The sequence below is a fragment of the Phytophthora parasitica genome, assembly GCF_000247585.1.
Source record: "Phytophthora parasitica INRA-310 unplaced genomic scaffold supercont2.19, whole genome shotgun sequence".
Classification (NCBI taxonomy): Eukaryota; Oomycota; class Peronosporomycetes; order Peronosporales; family Peronosporaceae; genus Phytophthora; species Phytophthora nicotianae.
Genome location: NW_008649005.1, coordinates 274,258 through 297,474, shown reverse-complemented (window position 1 = coordinate 297,474; position 23,217 = coordinate 274,258). Strand labels below are relative to the sequence as shown.

Genomic DNA, 23,217 nt, shown 5'->3' with positions numbered 1-23,217 from the left:
AGCTCTAGCTAGTCTACACTAGTTCATCAGTAGATCGATCGTCTAGCGAAATGGTGTTGTGGCTGTGCGGCTCGCTCTGGATGGGCGTCGCCGCAATTGCAGTAGTCGACGCGAGCAACAGTGACAGCTCCAGCGGATCCGGTGGATCCACAGCCACAGATCGCAGCCTCGTCAAGCTCGAGACCCGTTCAGGGTCTCGGCCGTGGGTAGACCCCGACACACCAGAGGACGTTCGGACGTATGTGACGTCGCGCGGAGATACGTGGGAGCTTATCATGAGCGACGAGTTCGGTGACGTGAACCGCAACTTCACGGCTGGAGCTGATCACCTGTGGACGTCGTTGGAGATGCCAGACGGTACCAACGATGCCTTGCAGCTCTACTCACATGATATGACATCGGTGGTATGCGACGACGACGAGGAAGGACTGTGTTACCTACAGATCAAGTCCATCGATGAGGTCAACAACATTACAGTCTGGAATAATTATCTGCGTCCTCCAGGATACCAAAACTCCACTTTCGTACGTCTAGACTGTGATAGTCAGGTACATTTTCAATGACTGACGTTTGTACTTTGAGCAGTACTACCGATCGGGTATGTTGCAGACTTGGAACAAGTTCTGCTTCCAAGGAGGCATGCTGGAGGTGCGTGCCAAGCTCCCCGCTGTGCTGAGCGAGGACAGCAATAATACAGACATTGGCAAGGGCAACAACGCGCGTGCAGAACAGACACAGTACTACCCGACGTGGCCGGGTATTTGGTTAATGGGTAACCTCGGTCGTGCGCTGTTCTCCTCGTCGACGGCCCGCATGTGGCCATTCTCGTACAACGAATGCAACGAGACGGTCTTTAACTCCAGCAACCAGCGCATCAGTGCGTGTGATTCCGATCCAGGTCACGGTTTGAACCCGAACCAAGGTCGCGGTGCTGTTGAGATCGATCTACTGGAAGGCGGTGGTGTGGCCATTTCGTCATCCATCCAAATCGCCCCAGGAATGCCCTCAGATTACCGTCGTGCTGCTATCAACGAAAGTCTCGGTGACTGGAGCTACTGTATGTACAGCCAGGGGTGTGCTACCATTGGCGCTAACTTACCAGGCGTACCCACCGAATACTACGAGGAGCGTGGCCATCGGAGCTGGTATCAGGGTCTGCGGTATGGCTCCAATAACTATTGTATCGTGGATGGGAACGACACGCAGTCGTATTCTCTCGTAGCGGCGGGCATGGAAAACATCACAGCGAATACGTGCAGTCTGCTCTATTGCCCAGCATCAAACGACGTGCATGGAGACATGGGCTATATCGACGGTGACAGAACGCTGGGCCACTGGAACATCAACTCGAACGGCACGTGTTTTCCGGAGATGAACGGCTACCAGGGTGTGTTTCTGTGTGACCCAGACAACCAGGACAGTCGCTGTTCAGCGCCACGCAATGACTCGACCCCAAAGACCAACACCATGGAGCCGTACAATTATCAGATGGATGCTCTGTCCGCTAACTGGGGCATCCACATGGGCGTCTACTACGACTACGTCGCGTACCAGCTCGAGTGGGTCACCGGCGACAACGGGTACTTACGCTGGATGATCGGTGGTCACCCTATCTTCGAGATACCGGCCAAGTCTGTGGTCAACACGCCGCAAGGTGGAAACAAGTCCAACCCACGACTCACTTTTCCCGAGGAGCCCTCGTATATTATCCTCAACGTCGCGCTATCAGCAGCATGGGGGACGTATCCGCCCAACCCTGGCAAACCGTGTCGCGGTGACGGCAAAGACCCGGAAGCCAACTTCATCTGCGACTCGTTCCCGTTGTACATGAAGATCGACTACGTGCGTGTGTACCAAGACGCGTCCAAAAGCTCCACGATGGCGCACGAGTGCGATCCAGCGTCACACCCGACACGGCAATGGATCCTCGACCACGAAACAGACTACGTTGACGGGAATAACAAGCTCGTCGAGATGCACGGAGGTGCTCCATGTCGAGACAACAACGACTGTAACATTCCTTTCAGTGTGCTCTACACTTTTCACACAGGCATCTGCAACGCTGACACGGGCCGTTGTGAATGTATCAACGAGTTCTGGGGAGGTCCACGTTGCACGTTCCAGTTGGGAGCAACGACAGCTAACGGCGAAGATGCCTCCGAGGTGACGTTCGGGCCACCACTCTACGCTGCCTTCATCGTGCTGGGTATCGTTTTATTCCTCACGTTTGTGGTCTTCGTCGTCGTGACCATCCGTCGGCGCAGGCAGATGAGGAAAGACGCTGAAAAGACCAAGGAGTTTGGCAACATGACGTATGTGGTGAGTGGCATGAAGAACGCCAAGAGCATGGCCTCCTTCAATGAAATGGCAGTAACCACTCCTAATGATAATGACGACGGCTCGCCCGAGACGAGGAGCTCCATAGTGAGTGGGCCGTACCACCGATTCCGTTAAAGAAATATAAGGTCGTTTGCACTGAATTGCTGGTCTCAACTTTTAGTTTGCGTTCCTTAGCATCAGTATGTCTCCCTTTCCGCGTTTATGCCTGCAGCTTGTCAGCGCGCCGGAAAAGGTTGTCTACGATGTGCCCGACGTTCTCGATGACACCAAGACCAGAGGTATATGTTTTCTGGAATAACACACAATAAACAGAGAAAAACGTCAGCATAGATTGCGTGTGTCAAGGTAACAACAACAGCGCAACGTACATCCTCGACGGGGCTGTCGTACACGATAAGCTGTCCCTTGCCTTGGTCCAAAATGCCGTGGAACTTGTGGTCCAGGATCATTTGCGACAACCTACATAAAATAAAGACACATTAATTATCCTCACCACTGCAAGCAGATCCAACTGCAAGTCGCTCTTACTTCAACTCGATTTGCGGCAATGGCAGTTTGATCAGCTTGGCCACGTGTGCGATCTCGACGCACGAGAAAGGCTGAATAATCTTGATCAGGTTGCTCTCCAGAAGCTGCTCGTACAGCTTCCCCAAGTGGTTCTTGATCAGCGGATCCTCTACCAGCTCTAAATATATAAGAAAATCATTAGATCTCTGCGAACTATCCACAGTTTCACGGGTCAACGTACGAGGTGCGTATTTCTTCGTTGCCGCCTCAAACTGCTCGAGCGAGCGCTGTTCGTGTGCCTTGGCCACCGCCTGCATCGCCTCGAGGTCGACACCAATGAACTTAATTGCCTGTTTGCTGTTGATAATGAGGTTAACCTCACTCGCGCCGCCACTGGCGACCTTGGCCAGCAGCATGTATTTGAGACACTTGAGTCCCTCCACCTCATCCAGCGTCGCGAGGGCCTCAAAAGCCTCAAAGAAGTACGAGTACGCAGTCTTGTAGTCACGTTCCTCAGCATGCAGGATACCGGACATCTGGTCGATCTGCGCCTGCGTACGTGGCACCACGTAGATGGTGTTGGAGATACTACGCGCCGCTGTGAGTGCAGCCTTGGCCTTGGGCACGTTACGCAGCGCATGATGCAGCTTGCTCTCCACGAGGTGGATCTCCACCAGCAGCTGCTTGTCGTCCAGCTTCTTGATCTCGTGTAGCAGCTCGGTGATGAGGTCCAGAGCAGGCTGGAACTTGTTCTGCTGGAAGTAAATGGAGGCCAGACGCGCCTCCACGCGCTGACGCAGGAATGTATGTTTCTCCTGCTTGCACCACTCGATCGAGTCGATACAGAGATCGGCCTGCAGCTGCAGAGCCTTCTCGGCGTCCAGAACCTTCACCTTGGCCACCATGTCGATCACCGTGCGCACTGCCAGTCAATAGCCACTGTCAACTTTCTCTCCTTAACTATGCATTGTAAAATAAGTAGTAAATCTCACCGATCTTGCCAGTCTTGGCGCGGGCCAGTGTGGCGAAGAACGGTCGGAGCGCCTGCAGCAGCGACGCCAGCTCCTTCTCGCGGCCGAACTGGATGTACAGCTGCGCCAGCTTGTAGATCGAGTGCTCCTTCACACGCTGCACTTGCTCCAGCATCGCGTCCTCTCCAGCTGCACAGCAATGAAAGATAAATATTAACAAAATAATAATAAAAGATATCGCGAGTTGTCGTACCGTAGGAGATGATGCTCTGGAAGGCTTCGATGGCCGCGTTAGGCGACGTACTGGGCGTCAGATCCACCGCCAGATCCTCGGCGTCCTCGAATTGGGTCTGCAGCGGATGCACCTGCTCAGGCTCCGCCATCTCCACGTCCTGCGTCGTCGTCATGCTTGCTCGGTAGCTTCTGCTATGATGATAATAAACCGAGTTCTCCCCCTGGGATCTTATGTATTACACACCAGATTGGGCAGCTCCTATTTTGTGTTGGACTATTTATTAACCAATCAAAATCCAGAGTACACAATAAATTGGTCCGAGCGCCGATCAGTTATGCTAGGATATCGGCACCTTGGATCGCGTCTTTGGCCATGCTGACTTCCGCTCTCCGCGCGCCCGCCTTACGTGGCCACCACTCACTGTACCCTGCTCTACTGTCGTCTCCATCCACCGCCCGCCTCCTGAGCTCTGCCCCTAAGGAGCTGTCGCCCTACCAGAAGCTGCAGAAGTGGCTACAGCCGTTCGTAGCCGGCTCCAAGGGTCTGTACAATGAAAACAAACAGGCGTGGGCGCTGCGCCGCCGTATGAAGGAATCCGATGGCCAGGCGAACCTCACACGCCGAGAGATGATGTTGCTCCGTCAGGCGCACCGCGATCTGCTCAAGTCGCTGCCCATCCTGGCTTTCTTCTGCGTGCCGTTGCTGGGATACGCGGCGCCTTTGCTCGGCTACCAGTTCCCCAAACAGCTACTGCCCTGGCAATTCTGGCGGCCCGACCAGAAGACGCAGTTCTTCCAGGAGGACGTGGAGGCAAGAGCCAAGACGTACCCGGAGCTGACCCAGCTGCTGCTACAGATCGAGCACAAGGATGGCATGCTGCAGGAGATGTTAGCTCTGTCCAAGAAGGCCGGCGGCGGTGGCCTGCATCCTACGCAGGTGGCCGAGCTCACACCCTTCTTTGAGGGTCCAGCAGCGCTCCGTGCGCTTTCGAGCAAGCACATCCACGTGTTGGCCGAGGGCTCGGCGCTGTTCCCGAGCTTCGCCGTGCTGAACAAGCTGCTGATGCAGTCGCAGCTGGAGAAGAGGCTCGAGAGGAGGATGGAAGAGTTGAGTGTGGACGACCAGCAGCTGCTGAGGGAAGGCGTGGACGACTTGACTCTGGATGAGCTCGAGTTCGCCTGTCAGGAGCGCGGAATTGTCACGCGGTACGGCGAGATCGAGACGCTGCGCGACGCGCTCAAGGAGTGGCTGAACATGTACGACACCGACCACTTCGACCCAAAGACTAACCCGCAGAAGCTGCCATCGTCGCTGTTGCTGCATGCTCCTGCGCTGTCTAGTTTTGCCAAGCAGGAGATGGACACGACTGTTTAGATAAAACTGAGCCGCATTCGTTATAAGTTTCCTATGAAACAACTACAGTAACATGCACTCACGTTGCCAATTCTTGTGGAATCCTTTGCCCTTGATAATGCCCTCATGGCGTTGCCCATCGTGTTTTCTGTTTGCTACTGTCAGTGACGTTTTTCGCGGGCATACATGTACAATTTGTGGCGAACCACCTGGTGTAGAACACACGGTCCGCATGATGCGAAAGTAAGCATAGTTTCAAAACAGATACTTCAGGTTGCACGCACGTAGAACGACTGGACGCAGAGCTTCAGGTCACATGTGTGCACTGTCAGCGCACATTGCCTCGGATCAATCTCGAGATTGAGCAGCGACGCATCATAGCTAATATAATAACCGCTCAACTTCACGTTTTGGCCGTTAACAGTGTCATGCGATCTTCGGGGGACACATCCGTCCACCAGCGAAAAGTTTAACATATGGCTGACCTGTTCATCCCCGCAAAAGATAGGATGAACCGGGTGTTCATCAACGAGACTCTTTCTGCTGAGACCGTTTCCATGCATTACCACCGCGACGTCGAGCCAGCCTTTGCTGTCCGCTTCCGCAGTAAGCTACCGCGGTATGTTTTGCAGTGGCAGGGTACATGTAATGAACGTGAGTGGGGGGGAAAGCACTCCACCTTGCATCTCGATGGTCGTCACTGCAATTCGCATAGTCGACCCGTCACAGCTCGAATATGTGACACGAACTTGTATCCCTCTATATTATTAATTATGGAAATTATCAAATGTTAAAAGTTAACAGATCGCATGCAATACAAAAAATCTATCTCAATACTGAAACCAAGTAAGTGGTTTAATCGTTATATCAAGATCTGCAGTTTCAGGGAAACTCCTCGCAATCACACACTCGGGTATTGCGCGACGATGAGTGTGCATGCTTGATCGATGGTCCCGCACGAGATCATTATCCAATTTACCTCACAGCCCACACACCTCCAAGAACTCCTTTCGATGGTCTGTAGCACCTCCACGCTTGGCCCACTATGATCGCACCAAGCACCACAATCGATATACCGCCCCAGACGCTGCCCAAGCTTCAGCCTGGACTCGAATCCGGTCACGCCATGATGAAACAGGGCGAAGCTGCGTTCTACGACTTCGTCGCACAGCAACTGGAGCCTGCGTTGGGACATACACTCCCGCAAATGGAAGTGCGATGCAAGGATCTTTCCGTAGTCGCCGAGGTCTCCGTCGTCGAGCAAAAATCGAGCACTGCAACTTCCGAACTGCCTTCCATCTACAACAGTCTCAAGCATATTGTTCGCAAACTCACAGCCACCAAACACGTCACACAACGACATGTAATTAACCAGGTTGACGCTGTGTTCGAACCGGGTACCATCACGCTGGTGCTTGGTCAACCTGGTTCTGGCAAGACGTCGCTAATGAAGATACTGAGCGGACAGTTCCCGATGGAGAAGAACATCACTTTGGACGGTGACATCTCGTACAATGGACAGACGTGGAAGGAGCTGCTTCCCAAATTACCGCAGCTCGCGGCGTATGTGCTACAGAGCGACAAGCATTTCCCGGCACTGACGGTTCAGGAGACGCTCGAGTTCGCGCACGCGTGTTGTCCAGAGGAGGTGGCTTCAAAGCGTGGGAGGGATCTTCTGTCACACGGCACACCGGAGCAGAATGAGACGGCACTACGCACCGCAGAAGCGCTCTACAAGAACTACCCCGATGTCATTGTAGAGCAACTCGGACTGCAGAATTGTCGGGACACCGTGATCGGCAACGCGTTGAAACGTGGCGTGTCTGGAGGCGAACGTCGCCGCGTGACGACTGGCGAAATGGAGTTTGGTATGAAGTACGCGACGTTCATGGACGAGATCAGTACGGGTCTCGACAGTGCAGCCACGTACGACATCGTGTGCACGCAGCGCGATATCGCCAAGAAGCTACACAAGACGGTAGTGATGGCTTTGTTGCAACCTGCACCCGAAGTGTTCGAGCTGTTCGACAACATTTTGCTATTGAACGACGGTGAAGTGATGTATCATGGACCAAGGGAACAGGCTGTGCCGTACTTTGAGAGTCTGGGTTTCGTGTGTCCACCTGACCGTGATGTGGCCGACTATTTGTTGGATCTGGGCACGGACCAGCAGTACCAGTACGAGGTGGCAAAGACTAACAACCATACGTCGTTTTCGGTGGAGTCTCCTCGACTAGCGAACGAGTTTGCGGGCTTGTTCCGCCAGTCGAATTTTCACGAGAACATCGTACAGAAATTGGATGCACCGTGGAGTAATGAAAGGCTTCGTGACGCTGAGCTCCACTTGATGAAGATGCCTGAATTTCGACAGTCATTCTGGGCCGGAACGCTAACCGTGATGCGGCGACAGATGCTTCTAGCGCTCCGTAACACGGCGTTCATGCGTGTTCGAGCGTTGATGGTCGTGGTCATGGGGCTCATCTATGGCAGCACCTTCTTCGGCTTTGACCCCACCAACGCACAGGTGTCACTGGGTGTCCTGTATCAGACGACGATGTTCTTGGCTATGGGTCAGGCCTCACAGACGCCAGTGTTTGTCGCCGCTCGAGAGATTTACTACAAACAACGTCGAGCCAATTTCTACCGCACGTCATCGTTCGCCATCGCGTGCCTGACGGCTCTCGTGCCGTATGCAGTCCTGGAGTGTCTTGTCTTCAGTTGCTTCGTGTACTGGATGTGTGGTTTCGTGTCGGGGGTGGGCTACTTCCTCTTCTTCCTGCTGTGTATGGTGCTAACCAACCTCGCATTATGTGCCTGGTTCTTCACGTTGACGGCGATGGCGCCGAATTTCAATATTGCCAAGCCGTGCTCCACGTTTTCCATCACATTCTACGTCGTTTTCGCTGGTTTCATCGTCCCACGGAGCCAAATCCCCAGTTTCTTTGTGTGGATCTACTGGATCAACCCTCTCGCTTGGTGCTTGCGCGCAGTGGCAGTGAATCAGTACCGGTCGCCCAAGTTTGACGTTTGTGTGTACGACGGAGAAGACTATTGCTCTCAGTACGGCATGACCATGGGTAAGTATTCCTTGTCACTGTACGACGTGCCGTCAGATAAAATGTGGGTGTGGACGGGTGTGTTGTACCTCCTGTTTGCCACCGCGTTCTTTGTGATGGTCGGCAGCTATATTCTCGAAAACAAGCGATATGATATCCCGGCAGCGACGGTAGCGGTTGTGCCAAGCTTTGATGAGGAGGAGAAGAGTAAGCTGGATGGTGTTCAAGAAGAACAAGAACAGCCGAGCTATCGAGACGGAACTGCGAGTTATGTCATGGTTGCAACGCCACGGGCGGCCTCTCGTTCTCCAGTTCAAAGGGAGACTTCGGCTGATATGGTTGTGGTCGATCTTCAAGAGGAACAAGCCAGGTTTGTGCCCGTCGCGTTGGCGTTCAATGATCTCTGGTACTCCGTGCCTCTGCCCCACCACAGACACGGATCCATCGACTTGCTCAAAGGTATCAGTGGTTATGCATTACCCGGCACCATGACGGCGTTGATGGGGTCGTCGGGTGCTGGTAAAACGACGCTCATGGATGTGATCGCCGGCCGGAAGACTGGAGGCACCATCAAGGGTGAAATCCTGCTAAACGGATACCCCGCCACCGAGTTAGCTATCCGTCGTTGCACAGGTTACTGCGAGCAACAAGACGTTCATTCGGAGGGGGCAACGATCCGTGAGGCGCTGACTTTCAGTGCCTTCTTGCGTCAAGACAGCAGCGTGTCGGAACGAGCCAAGCTCGCGTCTGTCGAAGAATGTCTGGATCTCCTAGACATGCACGCCATCGCCGACCAGATCATCCGCGGTCGATCACAAGAACAAATGAAGCGCCTGACCATCGGAGTGGAGCTTGCCGCACAGCCCAGCGTGCTGTTCCTCGATGAACCTACCAGTGGTCTGGATGCTCACTCGGCCAAGGTTATCATGGACGGCGTGCGTAAGGTGGCCGATAGCGGACGGACCGTCGTGTGTACGATCCACCAGCCTTCGTCTGACGTTTTCTTCTTGTTCGACAGTCTCCTCCTACTGAAACGTGGCGGCGAGATGGTGTTCTTCGGTGAACTGGACAATGCGCTGCCGGACGATCGCGAATGTGGCCACCTGATCGACTACTTTGAGGGGATTCAAGAAGTTCCACATTTACCGGAGGGCCAGAACCCGGCGACCTGGATGTTGGAGTGCATCGGTGCAGGCGTCGCCGGTGCAGGCGAGAAGCCGATGACGGACGTTGCTGCGGACGTGGACTTTGTCAAGCATTTCCGCGAGAGTGCTGAGCATCAAGCGTTATTGAATGGATTGGAGCAGCCTGGTGTGTCGACCCCTGCACCCGATCGCCTGCCGGAGTTGATATTCAAGAACAAACGTGCTGCTAGTCCTTGGACACAGCTACGCATGTTGATGGGGCGGTTCATGACGATCTACTGGCGTACACCTTCGTACAACTTGACTCGGTTCTTGATCGCGTTTGGTCTGGCCGTGATCTTTGGCCTGGTGCTTGTGAATGGCCGCTACACAACGTACCAAGGTCTCAATTCGGCGGTGGGTATTATCTTCATGACGGCGCTTTACCAGGGTTACATCACGTACGTCGGGTGTCTGCCGTTTACACTGCGTGAACGTGCATCCTACTACCGCGAGCGAGACTCGCAGACGTACAACGCACTATGGTATTTCGTTGGAGCTACAGTGGCCGAGATCCCGTACGTGTTCGGCAGCGGCCTCATCTTCACGATTGTTTTCTTCCCTTTGATGGGCATCGGGTCGTTCACGACGGCTGTGCTGTACTGGATCAATGTATCGCTCTTCGTGCTGCTGCAGACGTACTTGGCTCAGTTGTTCATCTACGCGATGCCAAGTGTGGAAGTGGCTGCGATCGTGGGGGTCTTGATCAATGCCATCTTCTTGCTGTTCACCGGCTTCAACCCTCCGGCCGGTTCGATACCGGCCGGCTACAAGTGGCTGTACCACATCACGCCACAGCGATATTCACTGTCGATCTTGGTTTCAATACTATTCGGCAATTGTCCAGAAGACCCCACGTTCGACGAATCTATTCAATCGTTCATCAATGTGCGACCGGAACTCGCTTGCCAGCCACTGCAGAACACGCCGCTGTCGATCGGCCACACAACGGTGAAGGGCTACATTAAAGATGTGTTCAACATGAAGTACGACGACGTGTGGAGCAACTTCGGCTACGTGTTCGTCTTCCTGGCCATATTCCGCGTGCTGTCACTACTCGCTCTCCGCTACATCAACCACCAGAAACGGTAGAAGTAGAACCAGCAACAATCCTAACGTTAAATGAACTGATCGTACCTTAAATCGAACGCAGACTGAGCTCGAATCATTCTTCGTTCGACTGGGAATCTTCATGGCGCTTTTGATCCGCGCTAACCCGTACGAAGAAGACTTGTCATCGTTGACTGTCCGTCGGCTTTATCACCTGAGCAGCCACAATGTAGTCGTCTTCATCACTCAGTGCTCGCCCCCGATGCGTTAGTTTCACGAACACTGAGAAAATCGAAGCCAGCAACGGTCGCAGTTCATGGAGCTTGAAGTTTCCCGACACTATGAGTAGCTCGACCAAGTTCTCGCGTAGCATCGCCTAACCAGCACTTGACATCACCGTGCGCACTACACCTGTAGTCTACAGCTCTGCGCAGCAATACGGTCGCTGTAGACGAAGACACAGCAGGAGTAGCAAGGATCAGAGCTCTCCACGAATAAACGGTGGCTTCCAGACAATTGAAACGCTCCTTTCCATGCACGCATGTCTCGACCGAAAACCAGAAGGTTGGGAATCAACGGCACCGCCCAGGTCGAGCCATTCCGCCTTCGTCACTCGTTATCAATGCGTCGGCCGACCGCCTCCTTCCACTCACAGCCGGGCGTCGAGCCGTCCTCGTCCTTCATAGGGGCCGACGGCCGTATTCTTCTCACACCGACACGACCACAGGATGCCGGTGCAGCGTACGGCCAGGTGGCTACGCCGTCCTTCGGCTCGTTCCACCGAGAGCAGTCACAACGCTTGCACGCGTCCGGCCTGCATTCGGCCCGCAGCAGCCAGCGACGGCCGGGCCGCAAACTGTCGCTACGGGCGCTATCCGCGCTGCGCATGACGGCCGAGGTGTTGTTCGCTTCGTGTCTCATGGTGGCTGTCGGGGCGCGCGCGAGCCTCGTGTCGCTGTATTATTTATTGGTGTTCTGCTACGGCGTGGTGCAATCTTTCCAGTCGCGGTCCATCACGCTGTTGACGTTGGCCGTGGCGGCCATGGCTTGTGTTTGCCACGGGGCCATCAAGGGCGTATACGGAGACGCCAGCTACGCCGGGGCCGACATGGCCGATCTCTTTGGGTTCCGGCCCATGAACAACTCCACCGAGTATCTACGGGGAATAGGAGTAGACGTGCTGGTGCTGGTGTGCAGTGCCATTCACTACTGGTACGTTTTGAAGAGACTGAACTCTCGATCCAAGGAACAGGAAGAGGAGGAGCGGGCCCAGCAACATTTCGACCTGTTCGAGATGGGAGAGCGCCTGATGAACGGCAAAGAGCCGAAACGGGACCGCAGGAGGTCCATGCTACGAGCAGTGGAGCTGTTCAGTGCCGTGTTTCTCTTTCTCACGTCAGTATCCGTACCAGCATTTGCGTCGGGATTGCTGTACGTGGTGTTACTCGTTCGATTAATCGGATACACAGTGTTCGTCCGGAGGATGACAATACAGGAGCTGCTCTCTCGCAGGTCGGGCGTCAAGTTCTCTAGCTACTTCCTCGGACCAGGAGTTACGAAGCTTGTGCTCTCGCTGTCTCTGGTTACCATTGTAGCATGGTACTGCTTCCATCTGGACCAGTTGGCCGATGATGATATGGTTCAAACTATCGCCAACTACCTTGGCTTTGCTAACTTTCGTGAGGGCGGGGTACAGTGGCAGTATTTCTTCTTTGCTGGATTTTTATTCCTGCTCTTTGTCAGTTGTGCTAAGCTGCACAACCTGCATTCGGAAGCCAAGGATGCTGAAGCCAGTGGCACGGCGAGTCTGGCGTCGGGATTCTCACAGAACGGACCTACAGCGGTGGATCTGGGAGCCGTGGACGCGGAAGTGGCTCAGTCGCTGCTGGACCAGCGCAATCGAGCCACCACAGCGGATATCAAGGAACTGCTGAGCAAACAGTCGATTGTGGTGCGCGCCTTTGCACGCGATGGAGGACTCTTGTTGGGTAGCGCAGCGGCGATCGTGTGGTGTGTGTCGTACCCGTCCTATTTGTCTGCTCCGTTCTTGGGACTCGCGTTCGTGACGATCGCATTGTTTGGAGTATTATCGTCGTCCCTCTTCATGTGGTTATTGATCGCTTACGGTACATTGATGGCGATGGCAGAGTACACCAGCAACCTCACGATTGACTTCGTGCCCGAAGACTACACGACGTACGGCCTCGGAGTCTTCGACTACCCGTTTCTGGATATCGGAGCGCACACATTGTGTCTCGTGTTCATGTTCCTGGCTATCCGAACGCAGTGGCGGTATCAGGATATTCTTCGTGAGTCCCGAAAACGTCGCAACACAGCGAAGGTTGCTGATGTTGATGAAGAAAACCACGAAGACGTCGTGGCTGACAGAGCGAGTTTCGCGAACTTCGTACGTCTAGCGAAGATGCGTAGCGTAAGTATCGACAGAGGATTGCCCGGTATGGTACAACTTCTAATACTTATCCGTGATATACAGCAAATTCAACAGGGATGGCGCTCTGCTGCTCGTCTGTGGCTCGTGGACGCCAAGCGAGTTGTATTCACGCATCTGGATGCACTGGTCCTTGCCACGATTCTAAGTATGAAGTCTACAAGATTTTTTTCTTGTGAATTTTGATGCTGACTAATGCTGACTAATGCTGTGATTGTACTTGCAGTTGTTGCGTTGAGCACTCACGTGTCGTTTCTTCAGATCGGATACCTGGTTCTCGCAGCCTTGCTTATGCTGTTTTTTGAAAAGAGAAGACGGTTCTGGCGCGTCTTGCTGCTGTATGCGCTTGGAGCGTGTTTTGCAGTGTTTATTCGGAATATCGATTGTACGGAGAGCTCCGAGATGGAGCTGATTGGTCTGCAGTGCTACAATCCTGGACTCTATACATGGAAATCGTTGTGGCCGACGCTGTTTAGCGCGCAGCTTTTGATCATTTTCCAGTTGGTATTCCAGCTTGTCATCTATGTGGCCAACAGCGAAGAGATCGAGGAACGTATGCGAACCAAGGAACATGTCCGGCAGAACCCCGTCTTCTTCGTCTCTCGATTGGCTGTGGAAGTGGATAATTGGTTCAGAATTTGTGGAGTTCTGCTCTGTTACACGGCGTTTATCGTCGTGGCAATACAGTTCGAAAGCGGTCCAACTACATTGAGCACGAATATGGTCGGAGCTTTGCAATTAGCGATGTTTTTGATCATTTTTGGGAACCATTTGGGTGGATTTCAGTCGGCTCCGAGAACGTCTTTGCGACTTAAATTGCTGTGGTCTCTGGCTTTACTGATCGAAGTGTTGATCCTGGTTGCGCGATACGTTTATCAGTTCGAGGAGGTGGCTGCATACTTGGAAAAGAATTTGTTCACGTCTTCCTTTATCTCTGCACAAGACTTTGGTCTCGAGTATCACGCTTCGAATAGTGGAATCTCGGACGTGTTCTTGTATTTGTTACCTACTGCGATTATGACGGGCTTGTGCTTTTGGCAGCTTTCGTCCATGATGAAGGACGTGACCCCGTATGATTTATTCACTGCTGGTCGCAGTCGTGCAGCGGATGGCATTCGCTTTATCATGGATACTTTGCAGCATTTATTGATCTCGTTCAGTGCGACGGCGCTCGTGATTGTGACGATGTGGGTAGCTCTGGACCAGATCAGCTTCATTGGTTTGCTATATATCCTCATACTGATCGTGGGTCGAGCATTGAGTGACTCGTGGAAGCAGCTGTGGTTCCCTCTCTTTTGTCTTGCATCCCTCTCAATGTTGATGAAATACCTCATTCAATTGAGTACGTTCAACACAGAACAGGCCGATGCTGGAGTGCTCTTTAAGCCTGGGGATGACAGCGACTGGGTCGGCACTATTCGCTTGGATGAACGCTACGAAGAAAGCGAGGGAAAATCTAAACTGTGGGATTTATTATCTGGAGAATTCTGGATCATTTTACTGTGTTCGTTCCAGAGGATGGCGCAGTATTTCGACTCGTCCTCGTCAGCACAGCGTCAACTGGATCTGGAAGAATTAACAGCACGATTCGAGGAGCAGTACGCGCTGTACGCAGCGAATAACTTGGATTCCTACCACCCAACATCCTCGTGCGAAGTCGACGATGACGACGATGACCTCAAAGATCGAGCTCGAGCTTTCACGTACGATGACGAGAGCATGCCACCTCGCTCGAGAAAAACCCAGCAGTCCGAGGGGAATGCAGACACTAAACGCGAAGACCACGCGCACTTGTCGTCGATCTCTTCAGATGATAAGGATTTCTTCTCGTGCCTCCGCAGCTTTGGTACTACATATGCTAGCAAGGCATCAGTGAATGTGGTGATGCTCTTGTTGACAGTGTCGTGCTTTGTGCACCAAGACATCATTGCGATGATTTATCTTCTGATTGTGTACAGTATGATGTACGCTTACCCTGCTACAGTATGCAGACGCTGGTGGGCTTTGGCGTGGTTACTGTCCTTGGTTATCGTGTTAGAGTACGCGGTTATACTGTGGTTACCTCCGTTTATGGATGTCGAGATGGAAGAAACTTTCCCGTGGCGAGTGATATCGGATACGTACGAGAAGTGGCTTATGCTGAGTAATCAGCATAAGTGGGGTCTTATGGCAGATTTCGTGGCACTGCTAAGTGTGTACCTCTTACCGGATTCCGACAGGTTTACTGAAGAAGAAGAGGTGATTACAGTCGTTGACGAGTCAGCACCATTACTCAAACTCACCCACGACAATGGATTGGAAGAAGACGCTGAAGGCGCGACTAAAACTCCTTATCCTGTGTCATCTGGAGAAGTCACATACACTTTACTTATGCGGAAGTACGTGTGGTATTATCTGGAGTTCGTATTCCTAGCGAACTGGTTGCCACTCCTGCTTCTCCTGGTCTTCGTATTTGGAGCCAAACAAGGAGGAGCCGTCTCGATCGCGTACTTATTGGGGTCGCTAGTTATGCTGTATCGACTGGATGAGGCGCGTGAGCCTTCGAATCCGTGGATCCAATACTTACGCAAGTGGAACTGGGCTCACCTGTTCATGATCACTGTCATCAACGCTCCTTACGTCTACTCTGCATTGAGCAATTGTCTCATTGGAGCGAAAGCAGATAACGACGATAGCTGCATGTCTGTGTCCAATTTTCTCGGCGTGGAGGCGAACAAAGTTCCGTACGGACTGATCGCTCTGTTCGTACTGATTTCTATCCAGTGCGAGATCCTCATTGCTCCAACGTATCAAACAGTGTTCGCTATCTTAGTGAGCGAGCAGAACCGTGCATCTGTTCGTCGTGAAGAGATTGTACGTGATTTCTATCGTCGACGAACAGAGCAGTGGTATAAGATGAAGAAGGACAAGAACGCAGCCATTCAACGCCTCAAGATCATTGTATCGAAACTCGTGCATAAAGTGGAAGAGCTGATGGATATCGCACTAGGATTGCACCACAATTTACCTCCAATGGCTCCGTCCAAGCCTATCGCAGTCGAGAGATCTCAAAACTCGGCCACGATTTCGTGGGAGAAGCCATCGAACAGCTACCACAAGATCCGCTACTACCGCATTTCAAGACAGCAGTTCCCGTCCTTGACGCTTCTTGGAGACTTCGGAGACATCGTGGAGATCTCGGGTGATCGCTGTGAGGCCAGAATCGAGGGTCTTCGGCCTGGAACCAGCTATCAGTTCAAGGTCTGTGCAGTGTCTCGAATGGGCGAAGGCCCGTTCAGTGTCGCTAGTGATCCCATTGCTACGTATTCTTTGAATCTGGATGGATCGACCACTGCCGGTTGGATGAAATATCGTCGTGAGAAGCTCCCTGCTCCTCGCTTGGGGTTCTTCGTATCGTGGATGAAAGCCAAGTATCTGCATCGCTACGTGGTCATTGACTCGAGTCACTTGGTGTTCTATCAAGACGAAGAACGAGCGCTAAAGCACCGCAGTCGCAAGCACAGGAAGCGACTCAAAACTTCGTTTAAATGGCGCGACGTCATCTCCCTCAAGCTCAGCGACTTCAAGGTGCAGTACGACGACATGTCGCCTTCGCTTTACTGCTTTGAAGTCGTCGTTCGCCACGCAGGCAGCCGTGGCGATGTCAAGTACGTATTCCAGTCGGAATTGTCCAAAGAGTTCAACATGTTCCTCTCCGCTCTAGCCTTCGCTGTGCCTCGTGAAGCTCTGGATGGAAGTATCGTTGAGTGTTTGAAAGAACGGAATCTGCCCAACCCTCTGGATGTGGCGCCACCGTCTCAAAATATCGATGAAGACGCGAATTTCGATGAGAACAAAAGTGAATGGAGTAGTGTGACGGGCGATGAGAGCACTCTCGGTGACCCGGAAGATGAAGAATTCGACGATAAGAGCGGATTCGCGTGGCATACTCCGTTGTACAGACTGTTGTATAAGTTCCAGAACGCTGGATTTAAACTGGAGACGCCGCAATACGAAGAGGATGACATGAACGAGCCTACTATCCCTGAAATTGTACAGCTGGTTATTAACGGAGTGCGCAGTAAGAGTGGCAGTATCTGCTGCTTGGCACTGGTGATCTGTTTCACTGTACAGGTAATTGTTACTGCTATTATCCTGATTTTCTTGGAATTGTACGCTAATTTGTCGCTTTCTTGTTAGGCGGATTTACTGAACATGGTGTACGTGCTCGCTGCGTTCGGGTTTTTGATTGTGGAGAACCCTCGTCCGGCTCCGACAGTCTGGACCCACTTGCTCGTTTACGTACGTGTTAGTTAACGAGTTTTATGCCGCCATTTACTAAGTATTCGCTGTTCTTTATGACAGACGTGCTGTATTATCGCGCTGCGCTACGTGTTCCAGTTGTCGATATTCTGCACTGGAATGACGACCCGTGGCTACTTTTACCCGAGTTTTGAGCCGTATTGTACGACAGCGACTGCTGCAGCCACCAACGCGAAGTCTATCCAGCCAATGGTGCTGTTTGGACTGTACAAGTTCGACGGAATTGCTATGGACGACGTCACGTCGGTGTATGACGGTCTTCAGTGGGACTTTTATGTCATGTTGTTCCTCTTGTGGCACCAACGAGAACTCCGTCTCCAAGGCTTCTGGGTCGAAACACAGAGTGGCGACATCGACCAAGCCTCGTCTCGGTATAAATCCGAAGTGATGCGAGGACTGCGGACGTCGTTCTCCTCGTCCCACGACTCGATTGATGACGCCTTCCTTTATGACGCCCCAGCTCCCGGAAAGAAACTAGGGGCTCGTCCATCGTTTACGTCTCAGCGTAGTAGTCGACGCTTCCCAGCGATCGACCGAGCTCCGACCAACGCCAGTGTGCTTAGTATGGACAATTCGGACATCGTCAACGAAGTGGCAGCTCAAGTTCTGCAAGAAATGAAGGAACAGGAGAAGTTGGAAGCCGAAAAGAAGGCGGCGGAGGCAGCGCTGGCTGCCAATTCCGACGACAATGTGGCGCATTCCCCCTCGTCTCGACGATCGCTCGAGTACGAAGCTTCTGCTGCTAATATATCACCTAATTCCCCAAATGCAGCGAGAGATAACTTTGTCTCGAAGCAAGTGGACATGGACGCAGACGAGTCCGAAGTCGGCTTCCACGCACGCGCAAAGCAGTCGTGGCTCGAGAAGAAATATCCGAAAGCTCACGCGTATTTCCAGACTGTCATTTGCAAGCCACCAGCGCAATGGGATAAAGACATTCAAGTGGCGATCACGGGAGAGAAACCAGGTCGGGATTTCTACACGGCATCGCTGTCTGTGCTGCTGTTCTCGTCCGTGTACGCTGTGATCTTCTACGAGGAGCTGGGAGAGGCGGACTCTAGCAGTACGTCAGTGGCTGATGCAAACAGTCGAGTGTCGTCGTCGTCTCTGTTGTCCGGTTACCTGGTGCTGTTGGTGTTGATTGAGCTGATCTTCATCATCTGGGATCGAGTGGCGTACGTCACGGCATCGCTGCAGTCCAAGGTGATACTGCAGTACTCGTACACTCTCGTGCTGCACACGACTGTGTGGTATTTCCTTCCTAGCAACACCAACATCTACTTCCAGCAACGACCTGCACTGGTGGCGTTCTACCTGTTCCAGTGCGTGTATCTCTGGCTCGGCGCTCTACAAATTCGCTACGGGTATCCGGCTTATCTCGGCAGTCGCTACAACTACACCGAGGAGACGAAAGTGACGCAAGCGAGCGAGACGCTGTTCGGACTGATGATGCAGGCGCCGTTCCTGTTCGAGATGCGCGCGCTGCTAGACTACATGTGCACGAAGACGTCGCTAAGTTGGCAACACTGGGTGTTACTGGAGGACACGGCAGCGCATTTATTCGGTGTCAAAGGCGACATGAAAGGACGAGTGGAGAACGCAGAGATTCTCCAGGGCAAGAAGCGACAGCCGATGATGACGAAGCTCACGTCCGCTGGTGTTATGTTGCTGTTCCTGCTCATCTGTCTGGTCGGTCCTTTAGCCATGTTCAGCTCCATCAACCCCAGTACAACCGCCAACGACGTGACCTTGACGACCGTCGTCTTTGGCATCGTGGACGAACAGGAGACGATGAATCAACTGTACTCGAACAGCGACAGCAACAGCCCATCGTGCAAGGTGGACTTGAACACGGACAGCGCGTCCGTACAGTGTGTCGAGTTCGATGTGTTCTCGTACGATGTATGGGCATTGTCACCGCCGCGTATGGATCTTCTAGTGACGCAGCTGCAGTCGACTCAGGTGCTTAATTGGACCATCTCGTTCACATTTACTCGACCAGGACCGACAGACGACGAGGTGATCTCGACGAAATACTCGGTCAGAATAACGGATGAACACCGGAACGCGCTGATTCCGATGATCAAGCAGACTGTGACTGACGATGACAGCACGACGTTGTCTGCTATCCAGATAGACAACCTGTTCCCCGCAGTTGTACAGCTGACGGCAAGTAGTGGCGTACTACAGCGTTCTACCCAGATGCGATCAGTGGCGATCACCAAACACGCCTCGGACGGATCGACGTGGTGGACTATTGAGCCTGTTGTGAGCTCGTCCGGTACAAACTACTGCTCCTCTGATTACCCGTTTTGTATCGTTGCAGTATCGGACAGAATTGTGCAAGGTTTGACGACTCTGGGTATCAGTTCGTACGGACTCACGGCCGTGTACATTTTCGTCGTGGTGACAGTGGGTAGCGCTGTGAAGGGATTCTTCCGAGGGAAATTGTACCAGATTCAGTATGAAGAACTGCCGGATCCTGAGGACGTTCTGGAACTGGTGGAAGGGATCTACATCGCCAGGCATGAGCACTATGTGGGACATCTCAAGGACGAAGTACGCATTTTCGAAACACTTGTACGCGTGCTGCGGTCACCAGAGACGTTGATTAAGGTCACGGGCACCAACATCATCCACATCCCGACTGCAAAAGAAAAGCTCGACTAGATCGAGAATAGTACCAAGTCTTAGAGATTACATAGATGTTAAAATGTTAATGAGTGCCGCTCGGCACATTTTTGCCTCGCATCCCCACACTGGTTAAAGTAACTAGGACGCGAGAATATCTTGTTTCGTCTCAATCGTCAATGCCACGATAGCTCAGATAATTTAGGAAGGCTCAGGAAATTGAAATGTGGTCGTCACCACTTGAATTCGCTACTGGCAGGTTCACAAGCGAAGAAAACTATCGAATTCGTCGTTCACCTCATCCACCCTCGTGCCGACCAGCGAGACGTACACGCTTATGACAGCGCTATCGATGCTTTTTATTTCCCGAGCCGCCCGCTTCAACGAAGGATATCATCATCGTTTTGTTACCAGAGTGGGCTGTTCATTAGGATCGAATACCGATGTGTGCGCACGCCCGTCGTGCTCACAGCTTTCAAGAGAAGTTCTAAAGACCTCACTTTTAAATTCACCTCGTCCAACATCCACAGCTCCAACTGCCACTTCGGGGGAAGATCATGATCACTCTAAGCAATTCGCAATGATCCACCAGTCAGGCCGAGCTTAAACTGCAGCCAGGTCTCGAATCCGGTCGAACGCTAATGGCAAAGAGTGTCAACGACTTCGTCCCGCACCGACTGGGACCTGCATACACCACAGCGGCATTCGATGTCGATCTTAATCTCAATTTTTTTGTTGGGTAATTGTCCTCAAGACCCGACGTACGACTGCGTAGCTTCGTCGTACATGGACATAACATAGGCTCGCCACTATCTGTAGGACGCGTACCCGTGAAGGGATATGCCGAGGACGTCTACAAGATGAGGAACGACGACATTTGGAGTCACTTTGGCTGCGTTTTCATCATTCTCTTCGTCTTTTGGGCGTTGTCTCTGCATGCTTTCGGTATTTCAACCACCAGAAGAGACAAGGTACGTACAAATAAATATACACTCACAACACTCATCAGTATCCGCCAACGTCGATCTAACTGCAGTCGCTGAGCATTCATAAATATTTGGACATGTAAGGTCCATCAATCTCGTAACCCAGTTTGCGGTAGTAGTTGCGAGTGCCGACACCAGCGATAACCACGAGTTTGTGCGATCCATGCTCTTCGTATGCGATGCGCTCCGCCTCTTCCATCAACAACGTACCGAAGCCCTGATGTTGGAACTTGGTCGGGTCACGTGCGTGAAGCGGGACGGACGACCCGTACACGTGCAGTTCACGTACAATGGAACATCCCGGAGTAATTTCGTCGCGGAATGACGCCACACTGGCCTGACGAAGACGCAGCAACCCGATCAGAATGTTCTGCTGCGGATCTTCGTACGAAAGGAACGTCTCCCAACCACCATTGGCCCCGTAATCGCGACGTACAAGCTCCACTTGGTCCGGTACACTTTGGTCATGAATACCTTTGATACCAACCTCGCGTGTGCGGACATCGTTACACACAAGGCCAAGATCTCGCATACGCGCCAGTGCCAGTTCTCTCAAATTGCCATGCTCGACACCAGACGTCACGAGTGGCATGGGGATATCTCGCTGGACGCGATACACGCGGGTCCACGGCGGCACAAGGGCAAGCAATCGGGCCATCAGGTCCACCAGATCTTCAGGCGAATAGTTCTTGTACGCTCCAGTCTTCCACAGCTCATAAAGCCCCGTTCCACGAATTACAAGCGTCGGGTATAACTTAATACCATCACTACGGAAACGCGGGTTCTCAAAGAACTCGCGGAATCCTGCAAGGTCGCGCTCCATGCCCATGTTGGGCAGATCCGGCATCAAGTGTGCAACGATCTTAAAGCCGCAGTCCTTGGCTAACTGGAAACAGTGTGAGACAGCCGCTACTGTATGCCCACGGTTCGTATCGCGCGCCACGTCTTCATACACACTCTGGACACCGATCTCAATGCGCGTGCAGCCGTAACGAAGCATGTCGTGCAAGTGTGGCTTGAGACAATAGTCTGGTCTCGTCTCGATCGTAATCGCCGTGCACTTGGTCGAGCTCTGCTCCGAGTACATCACCGCTTCGTCCACACTCGTCGACGAGTGTCCAGACAGAGCATCGTGCAGGCTTCGGATGAAGTAGTCTCGATAGCGCACATCCAGCGACAAGAAGGTGCCTCCCATGACGATAAACTCCACTTTATCCACCGAGTGGCCCAGCCTCTTTAACTGGGCCACGCGGTGTCGTGTCTGCAATGCAGGGTCATACCGAGCACGGATTGCGCGCATACTGGTGGGCTCATAACCTGTGTACGACTGCGTAGAGTACTCAAAGTCCGAGTCGGGACCTCCCGGACAATAGACGCAGATGTTACCGGTCATTGCAATGTGTGGACACCGATGGGGCTTGCACATAACGGCCTGTAGACGACAATAATTAGCAGAAAAGAGTAAGATATCTGATGACATCTCTGTTCTAGCTGGAAAAGCTTTGTAAAACCAGCTCTTGTTGCTCGAAATGTAGGTGCACGTACAACGACAGCAATTCCAGACGCTGTGCGCACGGGTTTGGCCTTAAGGAACGGCAGGAGCTTCTCCTTGTAGTCCTCGGGTACGGCTGAGATGATGTCCACGAGTTTGGGCATCGATGGAAGGCGGAACTGCTTGGCCACGTCGTTTTTCAGGCGCGTCATATTGACAGGCTCCTGTTCCTCGTAGGCTGCGATGAGTGCATCTACGATGCCAGCGATGGCCAGCACGTAGCCGCTCGCATTCGCGTCACTCGGCATGCCGGATACGATGATAGAAGCCAACGGTTTGTGTGAAGTAGCAGCAATTTGTGTGGACTAATCGTAAAGTAACGTATCACAAACCGACGCGGGACCCGCGTCGATGTATGGGATTTTATATGAGAAGCATACTGAAGCCAAGATGCGGATCTCCGGAAAAAAATAGTCCAGCGTCGATCTATGGGATTTTATATTAGGACATATCACTTCAACTTGCTAGCATCAGACTGCGCAGCTTCTTAAGCCCTCAGGGCCTGACCCGCCTGAGTCAGGCGGGTCTTGTGTGTGGCGTCCAGCTGAGCACGTCCATAGCGTTGGCTAGCCAACCGGATATTCCCTGCTCAATTCCTGAA

The 23,217-nt window shown here is 52.7% G+C and overlaps 6 protein-coding genes across 7 annotated transcripts; 4 read left to right on the top strand and 2 right to left on the bottom strand.

Annotated features, from left to right (window-relative positions):
• On the top strand, positions 1-2,497 carry PPTG_10268 (hypothetical protein). Its single transcript, XM_008904932.1, has 2 exons — positions 1-524; positions 586-2,497. Exons 1-2 carry the CDS (start codon positions 51-53, stop codon positions 2,452-2,454), a joined length of 2,343 nt encoding a protein of 780 aa, XP_008903180.1. The 5' UTR covers positions 1-50; the 3' UTR covers positions 2,455-2,497.
• On the bottom strand, positions 401-4,276 carry PPTG_10267. Of its 2 annotated transcripts, XM_008904930.1 has the most exons (6): positions 4,072-4,276; positions 3,840-4,007; positions 3,089-3,769; positions 2,869-3,025; positions 2,709-2,799; positions 401-2,629 (listed from the first exon to the last, which is right to left on the bottom strand). In XM_008904930.1, the coding sequence occupies exons 1-6, from the start codon at positions 4,223-4,225 to the stop codon at positions 2,540-2,542; spliced, it is 1,341 nt and encodes a 446-aa protein (XP_008903178.1). In that variant the 5' UTR covers positions 4,226-4,276; the 3' UTR covers positions 401-2,539. The 2 variants fall into 2 exon arrangements, with proteins under 2 accessions (XP_008903178.1, XP_008903179.1); XM_008904931.1 differs by lacking the exons at positions 401-2,629; positions 2,709-2,799 and having other exon boundaries at positions 2,800-3,025.
• A 70-nt stretch (positions 4,277-4,346) lies between these two features.
• PPTG_10266 (hypothetical protein) lies at positions 4,347-5,509 on the top strand. The gene has a single exon (XM_008904929.1). The coding sequence runs from the start codon at positions 4,426-4,428 to the stop codon at positions 5,425-5,427; it is 1,002 nt and encodes a 333-aa protein (XP_008903177.1). The 5' UTR covers positions 4,347-4,425; the 3' UTR covers positions 5,428-5,509.
• A 942-nt stretch (positions 5,510-6,451) lies between these two features.
• PPTG_10265 (hypothetical protein) lies at positions 6,452-10,738 on the top strand (the record flags this gene model as incomplete). Its single annotated transcript, XM_008904928.1, has 1 exon — positions 6,452-10,738. One exon carries the CDS (start codon positions 6,452-6,454, stop codon positions 10,736-10,738), a length of 4,287 nt encoding a protein of 1,428 aa, XP_008903176.1.
• A 499-nt stretch (positions 10,739-11,237) lies between these two features.
• PPTG_10264 (hypothetical protein) lies at positions 11,238-20,117 on the top strand (the record flags this gene model as incomplete). The annotated part of the gene is made up of 4 exons (XM_008904927.1): positions 11,238-13,293; positions 13,372-17,258; positions 17,325-17,426; positions 17,490-20,117. 4 exons carry the CDS (start codon positions 11,238-11,240, stop codon positions 20,115-20,117), a joined length of 8,673 nt encoding a protein of 2,890 aa, XP_008903175.1.
• A 775-nt stretch (positions 20,118-20,892) lies between these two features.
• On the bottom strand, positions 20,893-22,897 carry PPTG_10263 (elongator complex protein 3). Its single transcript, XM_008904926.1, has 2 exons — positions 22,610-22,897; positions 20,893-22,496 (listed from the first exon to the last, which is right to left on the bottom strand). Exons 1-2 carry the CDS (start codon positions 22,862-22,864, stop codon positions 21,126-21,128), a joined length of 1,626 nt encoding a protein of 541 aa, XP_008903174.1. The 5' UTR covers positions 22,865-22,897; the 3' UTR covers positions 20,893-21,125.
• Between the last annotated feature and the right edge of the window lie 320 nt (positions 22,898-23,217).